This window comes from Pempheris klunzingeri, chromosome 10, assembly GCF_042242105.1.
Source record: "Pempheris klunzingeri isolate RE-2024b chromosome 10, fPemKlu1.hap1, whole genome shotgun sequence".
In the NCBI taxonomy this organism is placed as follows: Eukaryota; Metazoa; Chordata; class Actinopteri; order Acropomatiformes; family Pempheridae; genus Pempheris; species Pempheris klunzingeri.
In genome coordinates, this window is record NC_092021.1 from 17,158,529 (window position 1) to 17,183,692 (window position 25,164).

General features: G+C 41.1%; 1 protein-coding gene across 2 annotated transcripts; it reads left to right on the top strand.

The window, feature by feature from the left end:
* Positions 1 to 6,547: 6,547 nt before the first annotated feature.
* On the top strand, positions 6,548 to 17,697 carry LOC139208093 (glutamate decarboxylase 1). Of its 2 annotated transcripts, none has more exons than XM_070837655.1 (16): positions 6,548 to 6,620; positions 8,307 to 8,369; positions 9,437 to 9,592; positions 10,041 to 10,283; positions 10,457 to 10,547; positions 13,023 to 13,135; positions 13,720 to 13,835; positions 13,955 to 14,034; positions 14,125 to 14,179; positions 14,594 to 14,710; positions 14,821 to 14,885; positions 15,966 to 16,044; positions 16,155 to 16,304; positions 16,416 to 16,523; positions 17,292 to 17,381; positions 17,524 to 17,697. In XM_070837655.1, exons 1-16 carry the CDS (start codon positions 6,548 to 6,550, stop codon positions 17,695 to 17,697), a joined length of 1,773 nt encoding a protein of 590 aa, XP_070693756.1. The 2 variants fall into 2 exon arrangements, with proteins under 2 accessions (XP_070693756.1, XP_070693757.1); XM_070837656.1 differs by having other exon boundaries at positions 6,548 to 6,614.
* Positions 17,698 to 25,164: the final 7,467 nt, after the last annotated feature.

Genomic DNA, 25,164 nt, shown 5'->3' on the forward strand with positions numbered 1-25,164 from the left:
AGTTGTTTGTGTTTAGCTCTAGTTGTCTGTGTTTAGCTCCAGTTGTCCGTGTTTAGCTCCAGTTGTCCGTGTTTAGCTCCAGTTGTCCGTGTTTAGCTCCAGTTGTCCGTGTTTAGCTTGTTTTCTGCACCTCCTTCTGGAGCAGTGTTAAATTTTCTCTGACCATTGTCATGTGACCCTGTCATGTGATGTCTACCGGAAGTAGACGGTTCAAAGACCACTCAGCTACACCTGAATGTTTTCTACAACTCACCTGCTCCTGCTCACATCCTTCGTCCTGTGGTACCATCGTCTGTATGTATTGGTTTATTTTCACCGCACATGCATTTCTTTAAAAAAAATAAATAAAAGCGTTTTAGGAAATACGTTCATTTTGTGAGTTTTGTATTGAAAGCACATCGGTAATGTTATTGTCATTAGCATGTTTTGTACAGATACGAATGGTTTAACGAGACTGTTGTGGTAACAAAACACAGTTCAAACTCCTATTAACACGAGAAACATTTGTTTGGGTTAGAAATAACTTAGAAATTGAGTTTACAGTGTTAAATGCCAGGCGGGGGACGTCTGTAGGTTGGAAGCATTGCCGTTAGCATTAGCCACTCACTTGCTAATTAACGTGCTAACAACTCTTATCATTAACGATAATTTAGTCATCAAAGTCCGATAAAATGTTAAGTTAATGTAGACCAAAGCCCAGTAGGTCTTGTGGTGTCATTTTGATAGCTCCTACTGTGACCTATTAAAAGCGTTTTGTGTATTATAAACTCTGTAAAAAGTTAAAGAGTGTTGCTAGTAGACAGGCAGCTAGTTAGCCAGTTAGCTAAGTTTATTGTCAGCCAGCAGAAAAATAAGCAGGTAACAGGTGTAAACTACTAATTCAACCCAGAAAATTCAGTAAAAGGGCAAAAACAAGCTTTTCAACCTGTTAAATCAGTTGTGGGGAGTATTTGCAGTGTGGGGAGTATTTGCATGTTTAATGTTGAGTTTGGGTGCTGTGCTCAGACGTTAATGTCTTGCAAGGTTTATATAGCAGAACTAGAAGTTGATGTGATTACAACCCTGTTCACAGTCAAGATGGCAAATAATGGTGACCATTGAGTGAATGTTTGACTATGTTATGAACAGTGCTGCTGACTTTTGTCTTTGAAAGATTTTGCACAGATAAGATTACAGTGCTGTGATTAATTAAAACTGTTGCACCAATCAAGATTTCAGTGTTCAATAGAGTCCTGCATGGACAACCTGGAAGTTGGCATCGTCCTGGGCTGCTCAAAACAAAAGCCAGTGGGATTTTTGATTATTGCCAAAAATAAGCTCCGTGACAAGCATCAGTTTATGATGCTTACAATTTTTGTTCAGTAAGGTAATCTTCAAAATGATTTTTGAATTGTAAATGCAGTCGCCAGAAGTGAAAATCTAATGTTAGGCTGTAGACAAAATACACCATGGTCACATGACTTCTACGTCACCACCACGAAGCTTCAATCTCGTTGGAAGTTAGAAAATTTGAGTATCAATGTTCAGTGTAAAATCCCAACAACCTTTTGGTCATTTAACTAGTTGTCAGCAGCTGCCTTTTAGATGGCACACAAAATCTTAAAAATTCATGAGTGGGGTATTAACTGATATATTTTCTTATTCTTGTAGTAACCACAGACCTTATTTAAGGCATCTAACCCTAAACCCACTCAAAAAAGCCTGCTGACTTTGAGGCGAGGGAACTGGAAGTACACATTTCCGGGTATTTGGGCTTATTCCTTGTAGCTGGTTAAGGTGGAATTAGTTTTAACTACTTTATATACAGTTAGGGAGTTTTGCCCTTTGGTCCCAATCCAAGGGTCTGGCCCTCATCGTAAGATTAAACTGCAGGGTGGTGAGATGATTAATGGGGTCTGATAGACCAGTCATTGGATTAATTTTTTAGACATTTACCCTTTTGTGAAGTAGAGTGTTACCTCCTTTGGCCTTAAAAAAGAGGGTTAAATGAAACCATGTGAGAGCTTTAGAGGGAAAATGTTTATCTGTTCCAGCTGCCAAAAACCTAAAGACATCTGAAACATGACAAGGAGCCTCGAGTAGACAGATTATTTTGTAAAGAGGTCTAAAGCCAAAAAGGTTGGAAACCACTTGTTTAATCTTTAACAATAGGCTGTATTTTATAAGATGATTAAATGTGTTTTATGCAGACTTTTAATATGAAAAGTAACTAAAGCTGTCAGATAAATTTAGAGGAGTTAAGAGTACAATATTTTCCTCTGACCTTAAGTATCAACTAGCATAAAACTTTCCTTGCAAAATCTCATGTGTTGTCTTGATTTCAGCTGACTTACTCTATTTTCTTTTATCGACCATTTTAATTTCTTAAATTCAGAAGAGCCGATGTGAGTTATGGGGCTGAAGTTCAGGAACTACTTGTGAGCTGTCCATCAATTATTAGGTTGTTCCCGATTAGTTCCTCAGTCATTCCTTGGTAGCTACTCAGTGTTTTGTCTCCTGTAACATATTGTATTATCAAATAAACAGTTAATGGAATAAATATATGAGGAAGACATTTTAAAGGCTTTATTTCTGGTGTTGGGGAGGGTGGGGGCCTTGGAAACAAGGCTCCATCTCTTCTAAAGTTCTGGCTATGGCCCAGAAATGGCTGCTGATGTTATCATAGCTTCACCTGCTTTAACAAGATCAAACAGGCCTTTTCACACAGTGCAGCATTAGCCCATTTCATCCTTAATCCTCAGTGCTCAACTCTGGGTTACCAGTCAAACGTCTCCTGCGTACTCTCTCAGCAGGTGTCTGTTTGCTGGGGGCTGAGTTTTAGAAGAGATCTCATATCAAACTCGCTGTAAATCTGTGTTCTGTAAATTTCTACATCAACTTCCTTATTTGCCACCCTATTTTAAACACCGTTAGAGCACTGCATTGTTAGAGGACTGTTTATTTAAGGCAGACACATAAAAGGCAGAGTTGTGCTTCGGTGCCTCTTCAGTAGAAGATGGGCGAAAAGACAAAAAGTTTACAAAATCAGAGAGACGCCAGTGAGTGGGACACAATAAAAGAGTCGAGGGAAATTCACTGACAGCTGCAGGCTCGGTGGTAGAAACAAGAGCCTTTGTTCTCTCAAGGAGATTTCTTGTTTCGCGCACACTTATTTTCAGTCACTGGCAATTCAGGCGACTAGACTTGTTTAATTTGGATTTTGCTCATCGATTGCAGCGAAAATATCCACATTCACAAACACACAAATAGAGGAATAGTCTGTATCCCTGACACCCTGACTCCTCCCGGTTACTCACTCTCTACATTTGGATCATGCCCCATCTTGTGGACAGTTTAATACAGCTACTGGTGAAAATCAAAACCTTCACCCTTTGGTTTTTACATCTTTTGCTGAATTTTTACACCACTCCTTTGCAGCGGAGAAACAAAAAACATAACAAAGTTCTTTTGCACAGGTGCAAAGGTCTTTTGCACTGCAGGGGGGTGTTTTTACAGAGGCCTTCTGACAGGTGTTGGCAGACGACAGCTAAACGATACATATGACAGGGAGAAATCCATTATAGTGAAGCATGTTGATTATGCACAAAGATGAACTATCAAGCAGGGAAAGTGGCTAACCTGGAGCTCTAGACCCCCCCCCCCCCCCCCCCCAGTTCACTGTGTGACAAATAGCTCATGGTAATTTGAATAATAGCTAATTTGCTAAACTGAAATGATAAGGGCCTCAAAGGATTGGTTCACATTTGTGTTTCAAGTCTAAGTTAATTCAATACTCACGTTCCCATATTAACTGAACAACTGGTCAGTGTAATTATTTCTCCTGTACACACTGGCTGTGAGCAGATCCCTTTGTAATGTAACTCCAGTATAAGACACATTTTGTGGACACACAAAATAACTTTTTTAAGTTCAGTTGAGGCTAATATGTGAAATCCCCCCTTTGTTTTTCCACAGGCTGTGTTTTTGTGCTGAGCTGCAAAGGAAAGATGACAACAGAGACGGAATTTCATACCAAAAAGGCCATAAAGGATCTCTTCAAGGGCCCCATGGACAGGAGGAACAATTTCAGCAGGTATCAGCAAGCAGGTACTCTTATAAAGCACATATGGGCATGTGAGTGCTGCTTTAAGATAGATTTGAAAGTGAGCCTATCCTTTAAGGAAGGTCCTGCATTTAAAATTATTTCATCTCGTCGAAGAGCCCTGTTCAAACTCTGGTCTTTACTACTTATTTAATCGTGTAATGTTGTGCTTACATGGTGCATTTTTCTAAATCAACATGTGTTTAGTCAGCAGGAGGAAAGCCAGACCTGGAGGGAGGATCCAGAGCTGAAGCTGAAAACCCTCCGACTCCAATTCTGTCTTTACATGTGATGTACAGTTCTGTGTTTTACATCAACAGTGTGTCTCAACGTGACAAAATGGTCTTAAATCAGACTCATGATATAAGGGATGAGAAATGTCCCTGATGACTTCTGGGTGATTGTGATTGGCTGTCTCGTGTGTCCCTGATCATGTATGATGGTGACGTGCTCCAGATTAATGGCCCGGGTTATAATTAGCCCCGTGAAGTATTTCTGGCCTGGCCCATTTGTGCTCTCTCTCCTGCATGAGCCATTCTTGGTTTCTCACTGCCACCTTGTGGATTTTGGCTCTTGGTCCTTTCAGTGTGTCATGATGTCGCAGGTTGACATCTTCACCACTCAAACAGCATCCCGTCTGCGTAAAAAGTGGGAAAAGAAGATGTTCCCGGCAGGCGAGTCCTCTGGATTTAGGGACAAGTGGCGTTAGGATCGTCTGCATGCGTTTTTTTTTTTTTAATTATTATTAATATTGATCTCAGTTCACCATGCAGACATGGCAAAATCATTTATGGGACTGGAGGGGGAAATAAATAAATAAAAGAAGCAATTAAAGGAGCAATTAGGCTCGTGCTTTTTTCTTTTTTCTTCTTTTTTTTTGCTGTTGTCCTCTTGTTTTTTTCCACAAGAACAAAACCAGCGCCCCCTCCCTCCCTCTTCTCCTCCCTCTTCTCCTCCATCCTGATCCCTCCTCACGTAATGTGTTGCTCATAGCATCAAACTTCAAGTCCGTGTGCGTGACCAGGACTCAGAGCAGATCCGTATAGATCAGGAGACAAGCAGCACTACCCCCCCCCCCAAAAAAAAAAAAAAAAAAAGTCCTGCTCCAGAGGGGCCGAAAGCGGCGCCATTCAGCCCGCCTGCAGACGGCTGTGCTCCACAGACATGCAGCACCGGTGGAGGCAGAGCTCGCCCTCATCCGTCCATTCGTGCGCAATGACAATAAGCATACAAGGCTGGCTTTAAATATCAGAAAATCAAAGCCACCTCAACAAAAGCAAGGTCACCTTGTATGGGATCTCTAACTGAAGCTCAGGTCTGCTTCTTCCTCTTCCTCCTCTTCTTCTTGGAGTGTACCAAGCAGCGCAGCAGTCTCTCCTTCGGGACTTAATTTGGTGGTAAATTAACTTTTTGGGGATTTTGTTTTTCCTTTTGTTTTTTTTTTTGTTTGTTTTTTTGGACCGCACCTGTTCACCTGGACCCACACAGGCCTGATCACGGTGAGTGGATTTATTCACGCGTGGCGTCTAACAAGCCCAAACTAAACGAACTCCTGTTTATTGTCATTGGAGATGCTCTAACAGGTGTTTTATGAGGTTTGCGCCCCGCAGAATAACGCACAGGTTTAAGTGACATAACCGGGGCCGTAGTCTGTATTCGGGGTGCATGTGTGCAGAAGCTGTTGATGCTGTTTAAGTCTCATTTAGCCTTTAATAACCGGAGAGAGTCCTTTTCTGTGGGTGACTTTAACCTGCATCACGGTCAGAGAGGCAGCGATCACCTTGAACTGATATTTGCACGTTTTTGAAGCGAACATCGGGCTGCTGGTGATCACACAGGCCACATGATGAACCCGGTGGAGTAAAATGCACCTGCTCTATGTAGGCTTTTATTTTATTTATTCTCTTTTTGTGTATTTTTTTGGCCTTTCCTCTTTATGTCCAATGCGTGTGTCAGTCGTGATGCTGCCTCAGCTAGAACAAATAAAGGGACGTGCTGTTTATGATGAGGATGACAGGGATGAAGATGTGCTGTTAACCATCAGGATCAAGATAAGATGCTGAAATAATGTCCTGTCAGCGGCCATCAAATGGTTAAAGGGGTTTTTTCTCCCCTTGATGTCAGTGACCAGTTGTGACTGAACTTATCAATGATTTCTGATTTTTTTTTTTTTTTTTCTTTTGCTGTGTCGGACTAATTGAATCTGAACTTGTGAGACAGACTGTGCCCTTGTCCTCCACAGGTCTGTGTCGACAACTTGAGCATCTCTTTCAGTGTTACACAGCTGGAGGCACAGATTTAAAATACTGCACTCTCTCTCCCTGGGCTTTTTCCCCCTCTGTCCCCCCCAATGAGCCTCACTTTTCGTCTCGGATAGTTTTTTGGGGCACTAGAAAAGAAAGTGACCAGGCTTTTTTTTTTTTTTTTTTTTTGAGGTGAGGACTTTGGCACAGGGTCTCGGGAGTGATGGCGGCGTCTGCACCCTCCTCCGGCGGCGAACCGGATCCCAACTCGACAAATTTACGACCGCCGGGCTCAAGTAGGTCCATCACAGATAAAATGCTGTTTCACGTGCGCTATTTACTTTGTGGGCAATGCCATTAATCATTTTCATCGAGGGAGAGTGGTGGGAGGGGGAGGAGGGGAGGGGATGGGAGATCCGCTGCCATTTGAGAAGGTTTCCTTCGCCACAAATCACCGCTGCATTTCATCCCGCGCACGGACCTCCCGGCATGTGCACGACAGACGAATGCTGCTGTCAAAGCCTGATGTCCTCTGCTAACATTAACACTGAAGGCAATTAGCCTGGAAAACACGCCGGAGGCTGCAGCACCGGAGCACCTCCTCACAGAGGCTGCAAACATTTAACATATCTGAATATTTATTTAGAATATTTGTATACATTTATGAATAATTTTGTTTATTGTCATTATTGTTATTGCACCTTATAATTGAGGTGGTATGTTAATGCACAATTTTTTTTTCCTTTTATTTATTTATTTTTTTCCATTGATGGCCAAATGAGCCCTGGCTGAATAAAGTGCCTGCATGTATAAATAAAAATTGCCCCTAAAGTGGCTGTTAATTCAGCCATATTAAATTGCCCCTAATGGCACACTTGAGCATTGTTGCCTGGAAGAAGGGGGCACCGGAGGAAGCACACAGCCACAACCACCAGCATTGTCAGCTGTGCAGCAACAAGAAGCCTGATTGTGCCTGTGAGCAGAGGTCTAAAAACCACGTTACAGGTGTAGCTGTGCTGCTGGCACAAGACCACGGTGAATTTTACCTTTTTGAAAATAAGATCTCATCGCTCTTATATTCACGTGCGGTGCAGACATGTTGGATTTTAATGCAGGAACGGCTTTGCACTGCCAGGTGACGTGTGATGAGCAGCAGTGGTTGTGTTGCATCAGGCCCGTGCAGAAGTGGCCCGCAGCTACAAGCCTCCAAGCTGCAAATCCACAGTCTGGTGTGAATGCCACGTGTCAGTGCATCCGCTCTTGTTTCTTTTTCTTCCCTTTTTTTTTTCTGTTGTTAGTTGTCTCTTCGTTGCTCCTCTGGCTTGGAGAAAATCACTGTGAGGGCTGTGTTAAAGTGCGTCCAATGGGCTGCGCACAGCAATGATTTATCTAATGATCCAAAGCAAGGGTTAAATTAGGATGTGGGACTAGGACTGCCCCCCCCTCCATCAGCACCACCCTCCCCCTCCTCCTCCCACCCCTCCTCCCCTAAATTGCTGCTTTTGAGGATATCGTCTGTGGTTCCCATCCAAGGTGCCCCATCCCCTCTCTGGCTGGAAGCCCTTGATAACGCAGTAATTCTCTATCTGTCAGCGGCCAGCCGGCTCACGTCTACCGATGCTCGCTTTTTAACCAGCATCTTTTCACTCAATTAGATCTTTAGGCTGGCGTGGATCCACGCTGCTAATTAATTTGAGGTCCTTGCCTGGGTCAGGAACGGTGACATACAGCAGAAATAGGCCAGTCCAGAGCCAGGGGCCCGGGGAGGGCGGTGTAATGTTTCTAATGTTGAAATAACCCCAAGACACCCACCCTGGCTATTTTTGTTTCTGCATGCATCACTCCATCTCACACTCCATTTGTTTTAATATTGAATCGTTCATGATTTTTTAAAAAAAAGAAAACGCTTAAATTGGATTTTTAAGGCTTCTGCGAGGCCCTCTAATTGTTTTTTTTTTTTTCTTTTGTAAAAATAATTTCAGGTTATGATGCTTGGTGTGGAGTTGCTCATGGATGCACTAGGAAATTGGGAATGAAAATATGTGGTAAGTTCGCAGTTTGCTCAATTTTTCTAATAAAATGATACCAAAAAAAATGCTTTGTGAGGGAGGAGATCAAACATAGTGGCCACAAGCATGACTAAAGGCTGCACACGGCCTGCCTCACTTTCCCCGCGGCTCAATTTCTCATCCAAACATAGATGAACAATTTAGATAAACCAAGATGATTTAATCTATTAAATCACCATCACCTCAGATTTGGATCATTATTCCAAATTGAAAAAAACAAAAGAATCAGCTGCCAAAATCACCATTTCAGCCCTGAGTTGGAGCTGATGAAATTAAAGAGGGAATTATGCAGTCTGGATTTCCACACAGAGTCTATTTCAGGCCAACACACTCACCAAAGACGGACTGACATCAACCATAATGGTGAATGTCATGCACCAGTGCGCAGGGCAATTTTCTGGTATTTTTGACCGACACGTTCTGCTGGTTCCTCTTAAGGCCATTTAATCACCCAGGACCATAAAAGCTCCAAAACACAATGGGGGGAAAAACGGAAACAAAACTGTCAGAGGGGGGGACACGGAGGGTTTAATGTCTCAAAAGTGGCGTGTCGCACAATTTTCACATGAGATTTCTGTCTAATCTGAGCTATACTCTTCCCCCCAGAAGACTACATACAGATACATAAATTCACATCTCTCCAACGCGCCCTTTTGCTGTGCCGTTATCGGCTCCTTGTGCAGTTTGCGCCCCGCCGAAACGCGCACCGTCGGAGGAGCTTTCCTAAGAATTTACAGCCGCTACATGACAGCGATTTGTTTTTGCATGGCTGGAGTTTGATGCTGATGTCACCTCCCACAGCGCCCCTCCGCCCACAAACAGGACTCCCTGTGCAGGATGGGACCCTTTTTACTCATAAAAAAAAAGAGAGAGAGAGCGACAGTACAGTTGAGGAAGAGAGAGGCTTGTGATAAAAATCAGGAATGGAAGGGGGGGATTATTAGTAGGCCTGGTAGAGTTGTGGGGGGGGAAAGCTGCAGCCCTCAACATGTATGGGAAGTGTAATCACCCCGCGGACTCCTCTTCTTCTTGTAAACGTTTAGGATTTTTGCAGAAGAACAACAGTCTGGAGGAGAGGAGCAGGATCGTGAGTTCCTTCAAGGAGCGCACGGCCAAGAACCTGCTGTCCTGCGACAACACCGGCGGAGATGCGCGTTTCAGGCGCACGGAGACGGACTTCTCCAACCTGTTCGCCAGAGGTAGGCTCCGGAATGACACGGAAGCAGGTGAACTGTGTTTATCTGGTGAAATTTAACATGATGCATTCAACACAAAAGTCCAACAGGGCGTGGATTTAAACAAACAAACAAAAAAAAAATCTGTATTCTGATAACCAAACATGCAAGCAATGCTATGAAGGCGAGTAAAAGTAAATGCTAATCAATCATGGTTGCCAGGTAATGTCAAAGTAATTCTCCAGCGTGGTGGTTATAATGAAACATATTCTGTTCATGCTGAGTATTAAGTTCTCAAGGCTGTTTTTAACCCACCTGTTGGAGAATTAGCACAAAAGAAATGAGCCAACTTTGAAAATTCAACAGTGAATTGTGAAAGTGACCTGCAAGAATTTTCAGCATAAGAGTATCTTGGGTTGACCAAAGGAGACACAAACACACGTTGATTTAATGGACCAATTTGATTTTGTAGATCTGTTGCCTGCCAAAAATGGAGAGGAGCAGACCATGCAGTTCTTGCTGGAGGTTGTGGAAATCCTCACCAACTACGTGCGGAAGACCTTTGACAGATCCACCAAGGTCCTGGACTTCCACCACCCCCACCAGCTGCTGGAGGGCATGGAGGGCTTCAACCTGGAGCTCTCCGACCAGCCCGAGTCCCTGGAACAGATCCTGGTGGACTGCAGGGACACTCTGAAATACGGAGTGAGGACAGGTGAGAACAAAGAGGCCTGGAGGCGCAGCATTGGCCCGCTGCAATCAATAACTCCCATTATCTTACACGCCAGAGTAATGATTGCAGATAAGCAATTTTCTCTCTCAGATTCTCAAATGATTAATTGTTTTTCTGGGCATTATGTCGCTCTGTCGTCTCTTCATCAATCGCAGGTCACCCCAGGTTCTTTAACCAGCTCTCCACTGGATTAGACATTGTTGGGTTGGTGGGAGAGTGGCTCACCTCTACAGCCAACACTAACATGTGAGTATCGTGAGACAGGGCCATTGATTAGTACATTTTTAGATAACCTCTCATCTTTGCTAAATGAGATATAACCAGTAAGAATTAGAATCAGTTTGGAAGTCATTAGGTTCATTTTATTCTACTTTAAAGAAGAAAAAAAAAAAGCTTTAGTATTCAGTGCTTTTAAATGGCCCTTGTTGAAGAAGGGCGTTCAGTTAGAGGAATACTCAAAGTGACATACAGTAATTACCGTCTTCGGCTGAAGAATACCCTGCACGCTCTAATAGACTGTCAATCAAGCAAGAAAATAAAAAGCTCAACGGACGACATTTGTACAGCAGCTACTCCCCCACAGTATTGTAAGCGGTCCTGCACTGTGGTCACATAATTCAGCCGTGCAGGCAAACTAAATTGCATATTGATTTGCATTCACAGTTTACATGGTGTCTTTGTTTCATCTGATGCTTGTTCCTGTGACATAACACTGCCAGGAGGGAAAAAAGAGCCTCTCCCCATCAGACCATCTGTACACAGTATGAACCGGCCTCAGAAATGAGGTTTACTATTGCATTAAATGCTTTCGTATGTTTTTCACGAGAGGTGTTCATTCTTCTCTGTTGCCAGCCTGTGGTTTGAGGAGGCGTTGTGTTATTTTGAGACTCCGTGTCCGCTCACGTATGTAAACTGGGTTGGACAAAACACATTTCGCAGTTCTTGTATCTGATTGCATTTAATTTTACTAGTGGATCATAAACTGGTAGCTCAGTGTGTGATGATTAACTTGAGAGAAAAACGCTGAACTCGTTATGTTATGGGGTCACATGCAGCTTCAGGGAACGTTTCTGATTATCACAGCCTATAAGCTCTGGGGGGTAAATACAACATGCAGGATCACAGTGAAATCAATTGGTGTGGATGACAATATAGACCTAAATATGTGCGTATGATGCTTATCAATCTAAGTGCAAATGGACAGAAGAATAATGATTTATAAATTATAACAAATTACTTAATGGTTAATAAATTATTTACTTGTTGTGTTATAGATCAGTTATAAGCCATTAATAAGACACACAAAATCTTGACCAAGCTTGATTTATTAAGCAGTTATGAAGCGTATTAAGGCATTACTTATATTTGTTGCTGCATTATTACCAAATAGAAAAGATAACATTATGATTAGCTTAGATTAGATCCATAAGTATTAGTAAATTGTTTACTAACCATTGAATGAAGTGATCAGTTACAACTCATAAGCCCTCATAAAGTGGTGCCACAGTTTCTATTGTGGTGTTTGGGGTCTTGTCATTTTATCAGTACACAGCAGTGAGAATTGAATTGGGATTTTGAGAGTGTGACAGAGGTGGAGACTCACATTTTAAACTTGTTTTTACACGTTTTCCTTAGCCTTGTTCAGACACAGCTTACTGCATAGAAGTACTGTTGTCAGCTTTTGTGTCACTGGCTACATCAGCGAAGATGACTCAAACCAGAGGGTGGAGGTTGCTTGCATACTTGTAATTTACCTTTATTAATTACTCCATCAACCCTAATTACCCCTGGCAGATATTGACTGACGCTAATAGACTGACAATCACATCCAGGTCTTACATAATCAGAATGAGTGAGTGTTGTCTGCATGAATGAATGCGATGAAATTAATCTGGGACATCTGCGAAGTGGCATCTGACTTGTTTATTTTTCCCCCCTGCACATTACCGTGTGTGTGTGTTTATGCTGAAGACGCTGTGGGGCACAATGCGACATTCTGTAATGTTCCATTCACTCGTTTACTTTCTTTGCATGAATACACAGATACTTATGTAATTAGAACAATATTGGTCAGGAGAAGATGGATGAGTTTGCCTCTGCTGTAATTCCAAATCGACTGCGCTCTCCTCTGAGTGAGAGGGGTTTTAATGTATTTTGATGATAACAGAAAAATGTGTATAGTTGAGAGGATGAAACATGAAAAACATTCCTGCACTGAGAAAAGTAAAGGCACCTGAAACTTTATTTTTAGAGCGTAACAGCAGGTCATTCTATTTATACCTCCAATGGTTTTAATGATGTTAATCCCACTCCAACACTACATCGCTAACATCACATTTCTGGCTAATTTTCTGCAAACACGCGCTACTGCTACTGTATCAATGATCCAGAGACTGTGTGGCATTTGCTGTGCCATTTAACTGCAGCAAAAGGCCATTTCCAAAACTGGAAGATGCTGTTGTCATTAAAGTGTGAGTGTGTGCAGAACGCTGTATCTGTTCCATTTTTATTGAGAGCGCAGCATGCTCAGTGACCATGTATGTTGTTAAATATCAGTGTATTTCATATTGATCCCTTCAGTTCCTCTTGCAGTCTGTGGGTGAAATTGAATTTCACTTGAATTACACTGCAGAGAGACAAAAAAAGTTAAGACTACACGGTGCGCTCAAAGAGAGGGCGTTTACTTTGGTTTCTTGAAATGGCTTTATTGGTTTGTTCCAGGTTCACCTATGAGATCGCACCTGTCTTTGTGCTCATGGAGCAGCTGACATTGAAGAAGATGAGAGAGATTGTTGGCTGGCCTGTTGGAGAGGGCGATGGGATATTCTCTCCAGGTGAGACCCAAAACCACTGAATGAACAGGAGCTTAGAAACTCCTGAGACCTTATGCAAACATATCAGACTCATTATTATGTCATACTTTCTCAGATACGTCTAGACGCTCTGTTTTTTGCTATGGTTCTAAATCTATATTTTTTTTACTTCTCTCATCTGGTTTCCAGTGCTGGAAGAAGTACTCAGATCCTTTACTTAAGTAAATGTAGCAATGCCACGGTGTAGAATTACTCCCGTACAAGTAAACGTCATGCAAGGCTTAGCATCAAAATATAATAAAGTACTCATCAAGCAGAATGCCAAATTTCAGAATAATATCTATACTATTTTTGGATTAGATGCATTTATATGTAAACATCGTTTTAATATTCCAGCCAGGAAAAGTAATAATCTGATCTGCAAAGTAACTAGTAACGAGAGCCATCGAGTAAATATAGTTATAGTAACATTTTATTCCTCCAAAATATATGTAGTGTAAGTACAGTGTAAAAACCATAAAATATAATTGCTCAAGTAAAGTACAAGTACCTCAGATGTGTACTTAACTACAGTACTTGCTTTCTAACCCTGTTGGTTTCTACAGGTGGAGCCATCTCCAACATGTACAGTGTGATGATTGCCAGATATAAGTTTTTCCCTGAAGTCAAGACCAAAGGCATGGCAGCTGCCCCCAGACTGGTCCTCTTCACCTCAGAGCATGTCAGTCTACCACTGATTGTTGTCATCTGACCATTTTAGCAACTTTATCACAAAGTTAATATCAGATGTTAAGTGTAAATCCAACCTGGATTGTGACTGGTCACCATCTGTTCTCGCAGAGCCACTATTCCATCAAAAAAGCCAGCGCTGCTCTGGGCTTCGGGACAGAGAACCTGATCCTTTTGAAGACAGATGAGAGGTTTGCTTCATGCTTAAAACACATGCAGCCCATCTGGTAAAAGATCAAATATCTGGATGACTTACTACTGTGTGTCTTCTTCTGTTTCAGAGGGAGAGTCATTCCTGCTGATTTGGAAGCCAAAGTAATAGACGCCAAGCAAAAGGTGAATGTCGTCAACAATGGCTCAGACATTGTTTCCTCTAACTTATGTGTTTGCTTCTATCAGTGACTCCACACTATGAGAAACACTCCTCTGAGATGTGGAGTTTACTTGGTGCAAAGGAAACACTTAGGTGTGCCAGAGCAGCGAGGCTATTTCAGTAAGGTTAATGCTTCTGTCTGCTCACATGTAATGCTGAAAGTACCTCTCTGGGAAGTAATTCTTCTAAGGCGACGTGATGTGCAGACTAGAAGAAGCAGTGGGTGCAGACAGGAAGTGCATTATTTGAGAAATGTGCTTGTTGTAGCCCATCTCTTTGATGTCAAGGAGGAGAGAATGAACATAACAACTTGAATTGAGCCCAGAATTGTAGCCAAGTCTTCTTTTTTTTTTGCCCCTGCTGCTTTGGGTTTGTAGGGGTATGTTCCGATGTTTGTGAATGCCACCGCTGGTACCACCGTCTACGGAGCCTTTGATCCCATCAATGAAATCGCAGACATCTGTGAGAAGTACAACATGTGGCTTCATGTGGATGTAAGAGAATATTCACAATCTTAAATACACAAAAATAAAACCAGCAACATCCTTGTTTAGACACTGATGTTAGCATCCTTACTGTTCTAAATGTGTTGTGTCCTGTGCAGGGTGCATGGGGAGGAGGTTTGCTCATGTCCAGGAAACACAGGCACAAGCTGAATGGAGTAGAAAGGTAAAAGCAATTCATGGACATATAAATGACAGTTAATGTAGTAGAGGAAACCATCAAGGTCAGACGACTTGTCACAGAGGACACCACTCCGCCTGTGAAAACAATCGTATAATGTCTCCTGTGGCTCTGAAAGGGGCTTTCGTGAGTCTGAGAAAAAAAACGAAATGACATCTTCAGTGGAGTGGATAGTACAAGTATTTAGGAAAAACCTGTTTACCAATGAATTGGGAAATGTAGGATCTGGTGTGTTCTTTTTACAGTAGACAGATGACAGGAAATAAAGTGAGAGAGACAGATGGGGGAATGACCATATGCTGTATAAAGGAAATAGATGTAACATCTGGGTCTGATAAGTGAAGCCAATGAGGAAGTGCCATAAACTTGCATTATTTCTAATGGCTAACAGACAGGGACTCCACTGGCTCCTAAAAGAGGTCGGAATGAATGGAAGTCTATGAGAAAAGAAGCCTTCTCCTCTTCATTTATTACCTCAGTAAACTATTTCCTAATGAGTTTTCTCACTAGTTTCAAGTCTTCTTCAACACAGCTACAACACATGATGTTCATTTTGTAAATTTTGGTCCCATTTAGAGTAAAGTAGACGATAAATCAGGGTATGCTTTAGGGTGGGACTACCTTGTGACTAACTAATCAGAGGCAGCTCATGTGTAAACCTAACCAATCAGAAACAGGGGTCTTCGAGGACACAGCCTAAATGCCTAACTCAAGGCTGCAAAACAGCAGTCCACAAACCAAAGGGTGACGTCATGGTGGCCCCGTCCACTTCTTTTATACAGTCTGTGGGAATGACATACAACAACAGTCCCTCAGGTTGGAATCAGGCACCTTGTGGCTCATGCCCCCCCCCCCCTTCCTGATGGAAGTATATTGCTAAAATGATAGAGTGCCCCTTTAAAATCTGGACCGGAATAGTGTATGACCTCAGCTCTGTAGTCAGCTTGTACCACAGGTGTTTCAAACTATATCTTTCAAAAGATTCATGCACACTTCTGTTCCTAGACATCACACACACACACACACACACAGAGAGCTGTGTTTACTGTTTCAATATCTGTGCAGGGCCAACTCAGTCACCTGGAACCCTCATAAAATGATGGGAGTGCCGCTGCAGTGCTCTGCCATTCTCGTCAGAGAGAGGGTAAGACTGTGTTTTCCACTTGCTGCTGCACACAATAGCCACTCCAACTGTTTTCTGCTGCTGTTTGGTAACCCTCTCTGTTTCTTTCATCACGACTGTGTTAATTGCAGGGATTGTTACAAGGCTGCAACTCCATGTGTGCTGGTTACCTCTTCCAGCCAGATAAACAGTATGACGTTACATACGACACAGGCGACAAGGCCATTCAGTGTGGGCGGCATGTCGATATCTTCAAATTCTGGCTTATGTGGAAGGCAAAGGTGTGCATTTTATAAGTTGTTTTACTCTAAAGCCTTTATCAACCATTTTGCCAAATCGAGAATGTGATATTAACTCATCTTCCTTTTTTTTTTTTTAAATCTATCTAAAAGGGAACAGTAGGATTTGAACAGCATATTGACAAGTGCCTGGATCTGTCAGCGTACCTCTACAATAAGATAAAAAACAGAGAGGGCTACGAGATGGTGTTCAATGGAGAGGTGAGATCATTTCCACATACATGTTCATTTCCAGAGACAGCAAATATTTTTCAAGTGAAAAGCCAAATATATATCAAAATGAATTCGCTATTCAAGACAATGAGCTCCAGTGACAAAGACAAAAAACTGTTTGTAACGCTTTAGCAAAGTACGTACGAATACATGTAGCCCTGGTACTGGGAAACAACATGTGACGATATGAAATAAGGGGATAATAAGACAGGATCTTACAAAGAACTTATACTGCAATCATTTTTTAACAGACGGATACCTACTGAGCAATAATGTGAATGGCTTGAAAGAATTTATACAGTAGTTATTATTTAACTACTGAGTACCTATTCTTGCTTGTGTCATCATATGGTCAGGGTCAATTGTAACACTGCGTTACATTTGACCCCGACACCATCAATATGATGTGTGGGTTAGTAATGACACCAGAGTATCATGACACAAGCAAGAATGGGTACCATGTATATAAGCACAAGCTCTTTGTAAGATCCTGACTCGTGATGCCCTCATTCCATAACTTCATATCTTGTTCCCCACTATATGTTTTGATCGTCATGAATCTGTCTTTTCTATTCTAATCTGGGCTTTTCTGCTTTGTGATAAATGACTCCAACAGTAGATTTAATATCTTAAGTTGGTTTTAAGATTGATTGGGGCATTTTGCATTGCTGACAAGTTGATAAGAACAGCTGAAATTACAGGAGGCACTTTTTATCGGCGCTCATTACAAATGTTGCTCCCATTTTCTCTTATCAGCCGCAGCACACTAATGTGTGTTTCTGGTATTTTCCACCGAGCCTGCGCGGCCTGCCTGACGGCGAAGAGAGGAGGGAGAGGTTGCACAAGGTAGTAATAACCCATCAATCTGATTTTCTACATTTCTGCATAGTGCCTACTTAGATTCAGGGATTCACACGATAAAGTCATGGACAAATGTGCGTGCATACGTTCGTGTTTGGATGGTGACACTGTATGTTTCCCACAACAGGTGGCCCCAAAGATCAAGGCACTGATGATGGAGTCTGGGACTACGATGGTGGGCTACCAGCCACAAGGAGACAAGGTTAACTTCTTCCGCATGGTTATCTCCAACCCTGCTGCCACCAGGTCAGACATCGACTTCCTGATCGAGGAGATCGAGCGACTGGGGCATGACTTGTAAGAGCCACACCTAAACCCCCTTTTTTCCCCCCACACTGGTCTTTTCCGACTCTGGAGAGCCTTGAGCTTGGCTTCATGTCCCTTTTGTCTCATAAAGACGTTTTTTGCTTACAGGTCTTCTCTGGCAACGCACAATAAATAATATGCCCAGTGTGTCTCTTCTGTCTCTAGCAGTGATGACTAATATTCACAACATTCGCACACAAGGTTATCTGAGTAAAAAGGACTAGAATCAGAACTTGAGAGAATCACAAAAGCGTGTCAGTATTCTTGCTAAAGCATATATTAAGTAGAAATAAGCCTATATAATGTCAACTAAAAGAGATAGACACTGGTTACCTTTAATGTAAATATGAAATAGCAAGAATATCTGAGCACTTGAATGATTCTCTCTATAGCAGCTATTAAAAAAAAATGTCATTTTACTGTTGTACTATATGAAGATCAGTATTAAAGTAGAATAAGATCAAAATATTTTTTCACTAGTAACAGAGCACAATGTAGGGAACCTTATAGCATTGACATGAACAGTATTAATGTAAAGTATATATACAGTATAAATATATGGTGTACTGACTGTTGGTGCTCCATGTCGTCTATGTAATTATCAAGCCAGATGCACCGCCACATTGTTCCCTAGCTGTTATTTCCCTTTGATATTACATGGTGGAAATATATAACACAGTCATTGTAAACAAGTACTGTACTTGATTGCTGTGTTTTTAGAGATTTTTGTGTAGATTGTGTATAGTATTGTTACCTTGCCTTTGTGCCAAATGTGTCCTAGTTTTACAGTGAGAAAAAAATCCTACATGTAAAGCGACCACATAGTATAGTATGTAATAGATGAATCACTTTATTTATATCCAGAGATTATAAATGTGAATAGGTTGGACCTGCTGTTATGTTCCATTTGTAATGTACCCTCCTTCCTATTTAGAGACTCTGCTGTATAATATCACAATGTTTTGAATAACATTGAAGTCTTTTAGTGTATTTGTGAACCAAAGAAGGGTTGAGTTACATTTCTGAACATGTACACGGCCCTTATTGTCCCTAACGGATGCTTACACATGTTTATACAAGAACACTTAAATTACCGCCCTTAACTTTAGTGCAATCTATGTTGTGTAACTGTGCAATGTCATTGTGATTCACTGACTGAATGTTGTCGAGACACTTGGCTCTAGTGTGGGAGGCATGACTGGCAGAGTGGCTGCTCCTGCCGGTGCTTTGTTAATGATAAAAAGCACAACACTAAACCATGATCATTGGGCAGCTTTTATTATGTGGACATACGACTATCTGTATTATAACGTGTTAAGTGAGTAAAAAAAAAAAAGATAATATGCAACATTTTGTTTGTCTTAACACGCTCCTTATAGGCACACTTTTACGTTTAGAAAACCAATGTGAGAAAGTGGAATTATTTATCATTGAGAATTTTGCTTGAACATTTAAATAAGTCACTTAAATAAGATTTATTGAACAATTGTACATTCCTGAATTAGTGGGATGAAATTCCCTTTTCACATTCAATGTAGGCACTTTAACTTCATCCCATCATTTGCAGAGTATTACTGTTGTATTCACAGCACTAATAAAGACATGAGCTGTAGAACATCTGTGGGCTCAATTTTTGACCTTTACAAATAAATGTGTATGTTGAACAACAAAAGAGAAGACTTATTGTAATTCATGTTGCTAGTTTAGTGTTTAGTCCCTTTTATTACATTTTATATAAGATGACAAAATGCAGAAATTATCACAAAACATTGTGATTACACCGAAAAGGGAAATATTTCATGTTTTACAGACTATCAAGTAGATGACAAAGAGGTTAGACCTCTTATGAGCAAACAGAAATTTAAATATACCGCTCATGTTATGTAAAGGTCGTCTGTCTCTATGTGATTGACTGGTGACCAGTCCAGGGTCTCGTCCAGTGTCAGCTGGGATTGGCTCCAGCACCCCCGCGACCCTTAAGGATAAGTGGTATAAACAGTGGATGGATGGACATAATTTGGGCTTTGGGAGGGTTAGTGCTGCCTAAAAAAATCCCGCCAACACTAATAACAGACACAGAGTACATGAAAATCCCCTAAATTTAGACATTGTTACAGCTACTGAGACCCCAAGCAGAAGTAATGTGTCTTTGACTGCAGTAGACTTCTAATTCATGTCATCAGTTCAAAATCATGTTCATACGCAATAATCATAAAATGAGGAGAAGCCATAAAGTATCAAGGTGATAAAAGAGTATTAAAGATGTTTTTTCATCAGTCACCGTCAAAGACAGGTTGAGTGCATCAAGGTGTTGAGGAGTTGACAGTTAACAGATGAGAAAAGTGTCTCTGTGCTGGTATCTGACCTTTAGACAAATGTATGCAAAGTAGGTCAAATATATGGAGAAAAATTGCAGTGGGTTAATTAATGGATCTTGGCCTGATAAAATCTATATAAATCAGTACAGGAGGAGACAAGTTTGGGTAAATGTGCATGTTTTCCATTTTTCCTCTTTCTCGTACATCTTTTCAATCCACCTGGCTGTCACCAGCCATTGGCCAGATTAATCACCCCGGAGGGACTTTTTATTGGCTGATCATCTCACAGCTGAGATTTCACGAGCACCCCCTGCCAATTCCCTCACTCCTGTCATTACTCACACTTTTAAGATATTTATCATAAAAGGCATTAGACTGTGCTCTCTTAACATTTTTTTTTCTGAGGCGCCTATTTCAAGGCTTTGCCTGGCTGCGTTTTATTTCGACACAGCCGTGGAGGCACTGGCTGTTTCGGTGGCTCTCCTCCCATCCTCCACCAGGCTGCTTCTTTGTTTCATGCTTCAGTGCTGCGATCATTACAGGCCCGGTGTCACTGCCTGCTTTGTAAACTTACGGGGAACAGAGGATCAAAGGAATAACTACTCATATAATGGGGTAATAGAAATAATAACCCCTGACTACTTGCCACATCTAAAAGAAGAGTGATTTATTTTGTTTGTTGCACTAAGGACGGCCATATCATTGAAGGTTATACGTGCCAAAACATAATGACGTGGCTAATTTGGAAGCAGGTGTTGCAGAATCATATAATGATTGAATGCAAATGAAAGCAGGCCTCATGCTCCTATGGTTTGTCACAGTCTGGTGCCTTACAACACATGAAAGAACGGCCACCAAAGTTATAAAATCACTGAATATCAGTCAGCCTGTTCAGTAGAGTGCAAAATGTTTCAGAAAATTGCTATTTTATATCATACTGTAACACTGATATTTAGTAGTATTTCAAAGGGGTTCATCACTTCAGTCCACAATCAGTATCTCCGTCAATTCTAATTACAAGCGTAGTTAAACTCCGATCACGAAGAGATCAGGCCAGTGAAATAATAAGGTGTCGGAGCAGCTCTGTTTTCGCAGTATAGGCTGTGTCTGTGGAGGGTGGGTGGGCTGTGCTCTGAACACCAGACTGTGAAACACTTAATGTCTGTCTCTGCACTAGTCTCTCCACCCTCCTTTTCACACCTGGCACACACACACAAAAGATTCACTCATTAGAATACTGCAAATGAAACAAAGACCATCAAGTTCACTGGGCAAAGTGCATTTCCTTTTCTCTTTGTGCATCAATTGTGTTTCCACTATATACAATTTTTGGTTTGTGAATATTTAGAGGCAAAGTTTTCCTCTCACACACACACACACACACACACTCACACACACTCACACAATAAGCCGCTCACCCATCTATCCTTTCTCAGCTGTGTTACTCTTCTCTCTTATATATCCATGAATCTTGTCAGTGGTTTCCTGATGTGCCAAATATATCTCCCGCCCCTGGGAGTCACTGCCGCATTAGCTTCCTGATAGATACTGACGTTCCCATTGTGTAAGGCAAGTCTAATGAAATGATGATGATGATGATGATGATGATGATGATATTGACTGCAGGCTGCTTGCCAGCCCTTCCCCCCTCTTCTCCACAAGCCGTTCATACGCACATGCAGCTATGGCCACAATTTAGCCTGAAAACAATCCTTTTTTTTTTACCCTTTTCAACCTTATTTACTTAACGATTCACATTCCATCACTGGCAGCATTTTTGCTCCTCGACAGTTTAAAGGTCAATAATAATGTGCTCTGTTGCTGTAAAAGGTGTTTATGTGCCTCTACAATCTGGTAATTTTGTTCTTAAATTCAAGACAAATAGGAAGTGTGCCTGACATTAAAAAGCAATGATAACAGAATCAATTGTAACACCCTAAGGCCCCTGACTTCTAAAGTAATTATAATGGCTTACACTTATCTAAATAGCCTTCTCTTATTGACTGCGTGTCCACAGCTTGATTAATCTTGACAGAACGTAAATTTCAAGCAGGAGATTAATAGTCCAGAGACTGTAACTTGCCTGTCTCCATGGCTGGGGAGTGTAAACCTAAATGTGGGGCTTGTTAAAGTTGAAAGGCTGCAAGTAAATGTCTCTGTTGGACATTTTCTAAAGGAATAAGCATGAGCCCAGGAGCAATTACACTTCAGCTAACCAAGTCCCCGTGTGGTGATTGTTATCATGCATGCTAAATGAACAGAACAACCTCTAGCACATGGCTGTTATGCAGCGCTCTAAAGCTCTCATGTATGGCCTGCTGCCATTTTTTCTTTCCTGAGTAGGAGCTTTGGGGCAGGACAGGAAACATGTTGGCGAAATTAAAATGATAAACAACAACAATAATGACGTGATAACTACTTGTACGGGTGTTTGGCTCTGCTGCTCTGTCATCTTAACACAGGCTTTTCTAATTTACTTAGTATTTTATCTCTGTGCAGCAGAGTACATTATGTCAGCACTCAGCGTTTATTTATCAGACAACCTGCAAAAAATGACCTCTCACAGACGCACGACATTAAGCAACTAATCCTGGCAATAACAGCTTATGATGTTCGGAGCTGTGACTCTGCTTAGTGTGTAGAAATGCTGTGTGTGTGTGTGTGTGTGTGTGTGTGTGTGAGGACGACCTACAGATATTTATCAAATTATGGACAATTTAATTTCTGGCCTCTTGTTTGTTGGTCTCTTCCTCGTCTCCTCAGACTTGGTTTCTGTGGCCTGAAACAAAAGTACAGAGCTTTGCAGCTTTAGCTGTAAATTCCTTTGGAGGTCTGGAGAAGTATAAATCTGAGCGAGCTATCAGAACAGTGATCGCAGAGTTTGAAGGCGTCAGCAAGCTTCTGCTGAAATACAGAGTTTATTTATTTGCTTCTTGAAGGAGCAAGTGTCACCATTTCTCACTGGCAGTAAATAACAGATGTAAAGATCAGTTTCGCCAGGAAAAATGGATGATTTAAGTTTTAGATTTGTGTGGTATCGATATAAGGACTGCAACTAATGATTGTTGTTATTACGGATTAATCTGCTAATTATTTTCTTGAACCTCTGATTAGTCATCTGGTCTATTAAACATCAGATAGTAAGACATAAAAGAGACCATTTTAATTTCCTAGTGACCAAGATGATGTTTTCTAATTGCTTTTTTCTAATTAATCAGCAGTCCAACACTCAAAGATATTCAAATTACAGTAATGAACAAAATGGAAAGCAGCAAATCATCACAACAGAGAAGTTGGAACCATCAGATGTTTGGTATTTTTGCTTGAAAACTGCCATAAATGATTTAGCAAATATCAAAATACTTGACAATTCATTTTCTATCATTTGATGTTCTTTAATTGTTTCACTCTGTGTCCATACAGTGATATTACTATCTATAATAGATAAGGATTAATTCTTAAGTGGCATAGAAAATCTAATTTATATCTTACTTACAATAGAAAACATCTACATTATCACAAATGATTAAAAAAAAGCGTTATTTAGGACCTAAATACAGAATTATTCAGCTGTAAGATGACTGTGACGCTTATGAAACCACACTCCCTTATCTTTGAATATGGAAGCACCATAAAAGGGGCTGTGCAGGTAACCAAGGGAGCCCGTGGTCTGGTAAAATGTAGCCAAATGTGTGTATTTGTTGATAATCTATGCCGCACTAGACCTGAAAGGATTTGAGAGCAGTATTTTATTTTTTTATGAAGGTAAATATGTCTAAATGTGGAGAAAAGGTGAAATATTCTGATTAAACATTGAAGTGTCACTTCTTTGGAAATATGTAATTCTGAAAAGTCATATCAATAAAGTTTTTTCTGTCAAATTAATAAGAATTGTATTTATTCTTGTATTTCAGTAGCAAAGGGGTAAAATAATACCAGTGAAGAATCATTATTCTAAAATGATTATATGAATCAGAGTGTTGGATCAGAACACAATGTCAAGAATAAAATCTTCTTGTCAGAATACGTCACACTAATGCCTGATCTCCTCTCTTGAATGAGTGCATTTTAAGCTTGAAACATCATCCAGGGCAGCCTGCAGGCAGACGAAATCAAGGTGAGCTCTTGTGAACACATGGACTGACAGGATAACTGATGATTGATGAGGAGAATCACAATGCTGAGCAAGTTTATTTCAAATTATTTGATAAGAGCCGCTGCACTACAGAGATATTCAACTACATATACATTAATCTACTGCTTGGGCCCACAGTCTTTACGGCACCAATGAAATCCCTTATTATCAGGGCTTGATCACAGAGACAATTTTATTCTCTCACACCTTCCCTGGCTCACGTTTCTGTCCTGACATGATTATACGATTATATCAAAAGCAGCTGGGATCTGAATAAAAAGAAGAAAAAAAAAACTTATAAAATAAAGCTGAGGTTATCACTGCTATCGCTCAGCTATGTTAATGGTTACAGATGGTGACGGGAAGTTCCTCGCTAAGAGGCTCATTACTCATCTTCCAGAAAATGTGAGGTAGGCTGTCTTTATTCTACACGTCTCTAAGCAGCTAAACAAGAACACAGCAGACAATAAAAGCCACAAGGAGACAGAGTGGCTGCAGACAGTGTCAGCACCACACGCCAGTACCAACACTGCAGGGTGACAACACTCCTACATTTAAAATGTTTTTAAAGAAAAAGTATGTATTTGTAGCAGAAGTATTTAAACTTTAGAAACACTCATTACGAAAAATTCCACATTGCACTTCGTTACTTTGCAACAGCATTCAGATAGGAGCAAAAAAGTAGAGGATTTTCCTGAAATATTGTGGAGTAACTTAGATGTGGTAGGTGGAGATAAAGTATCAGTGTGTAAATGTACTTTACTTTCCAGCAGAGCTTTAGACTTAAGACCTAAACTTGAGTGAGACTATCAAGACAACTTTAAACTGAAAACCCTGCATATGACTTCAGATGTGCCTCTGAAGACAAACCTGACGGAGCAGGAGTCACTGTGCTTTTCACCTCTGAGGTTCCATTATGTGCACACAGCACATCACACATAGCAGCTCCATTACTCCCACAGTAACCAGGATGTCATGTGCTGGATTAACACCAGGATACCAGGCGCTC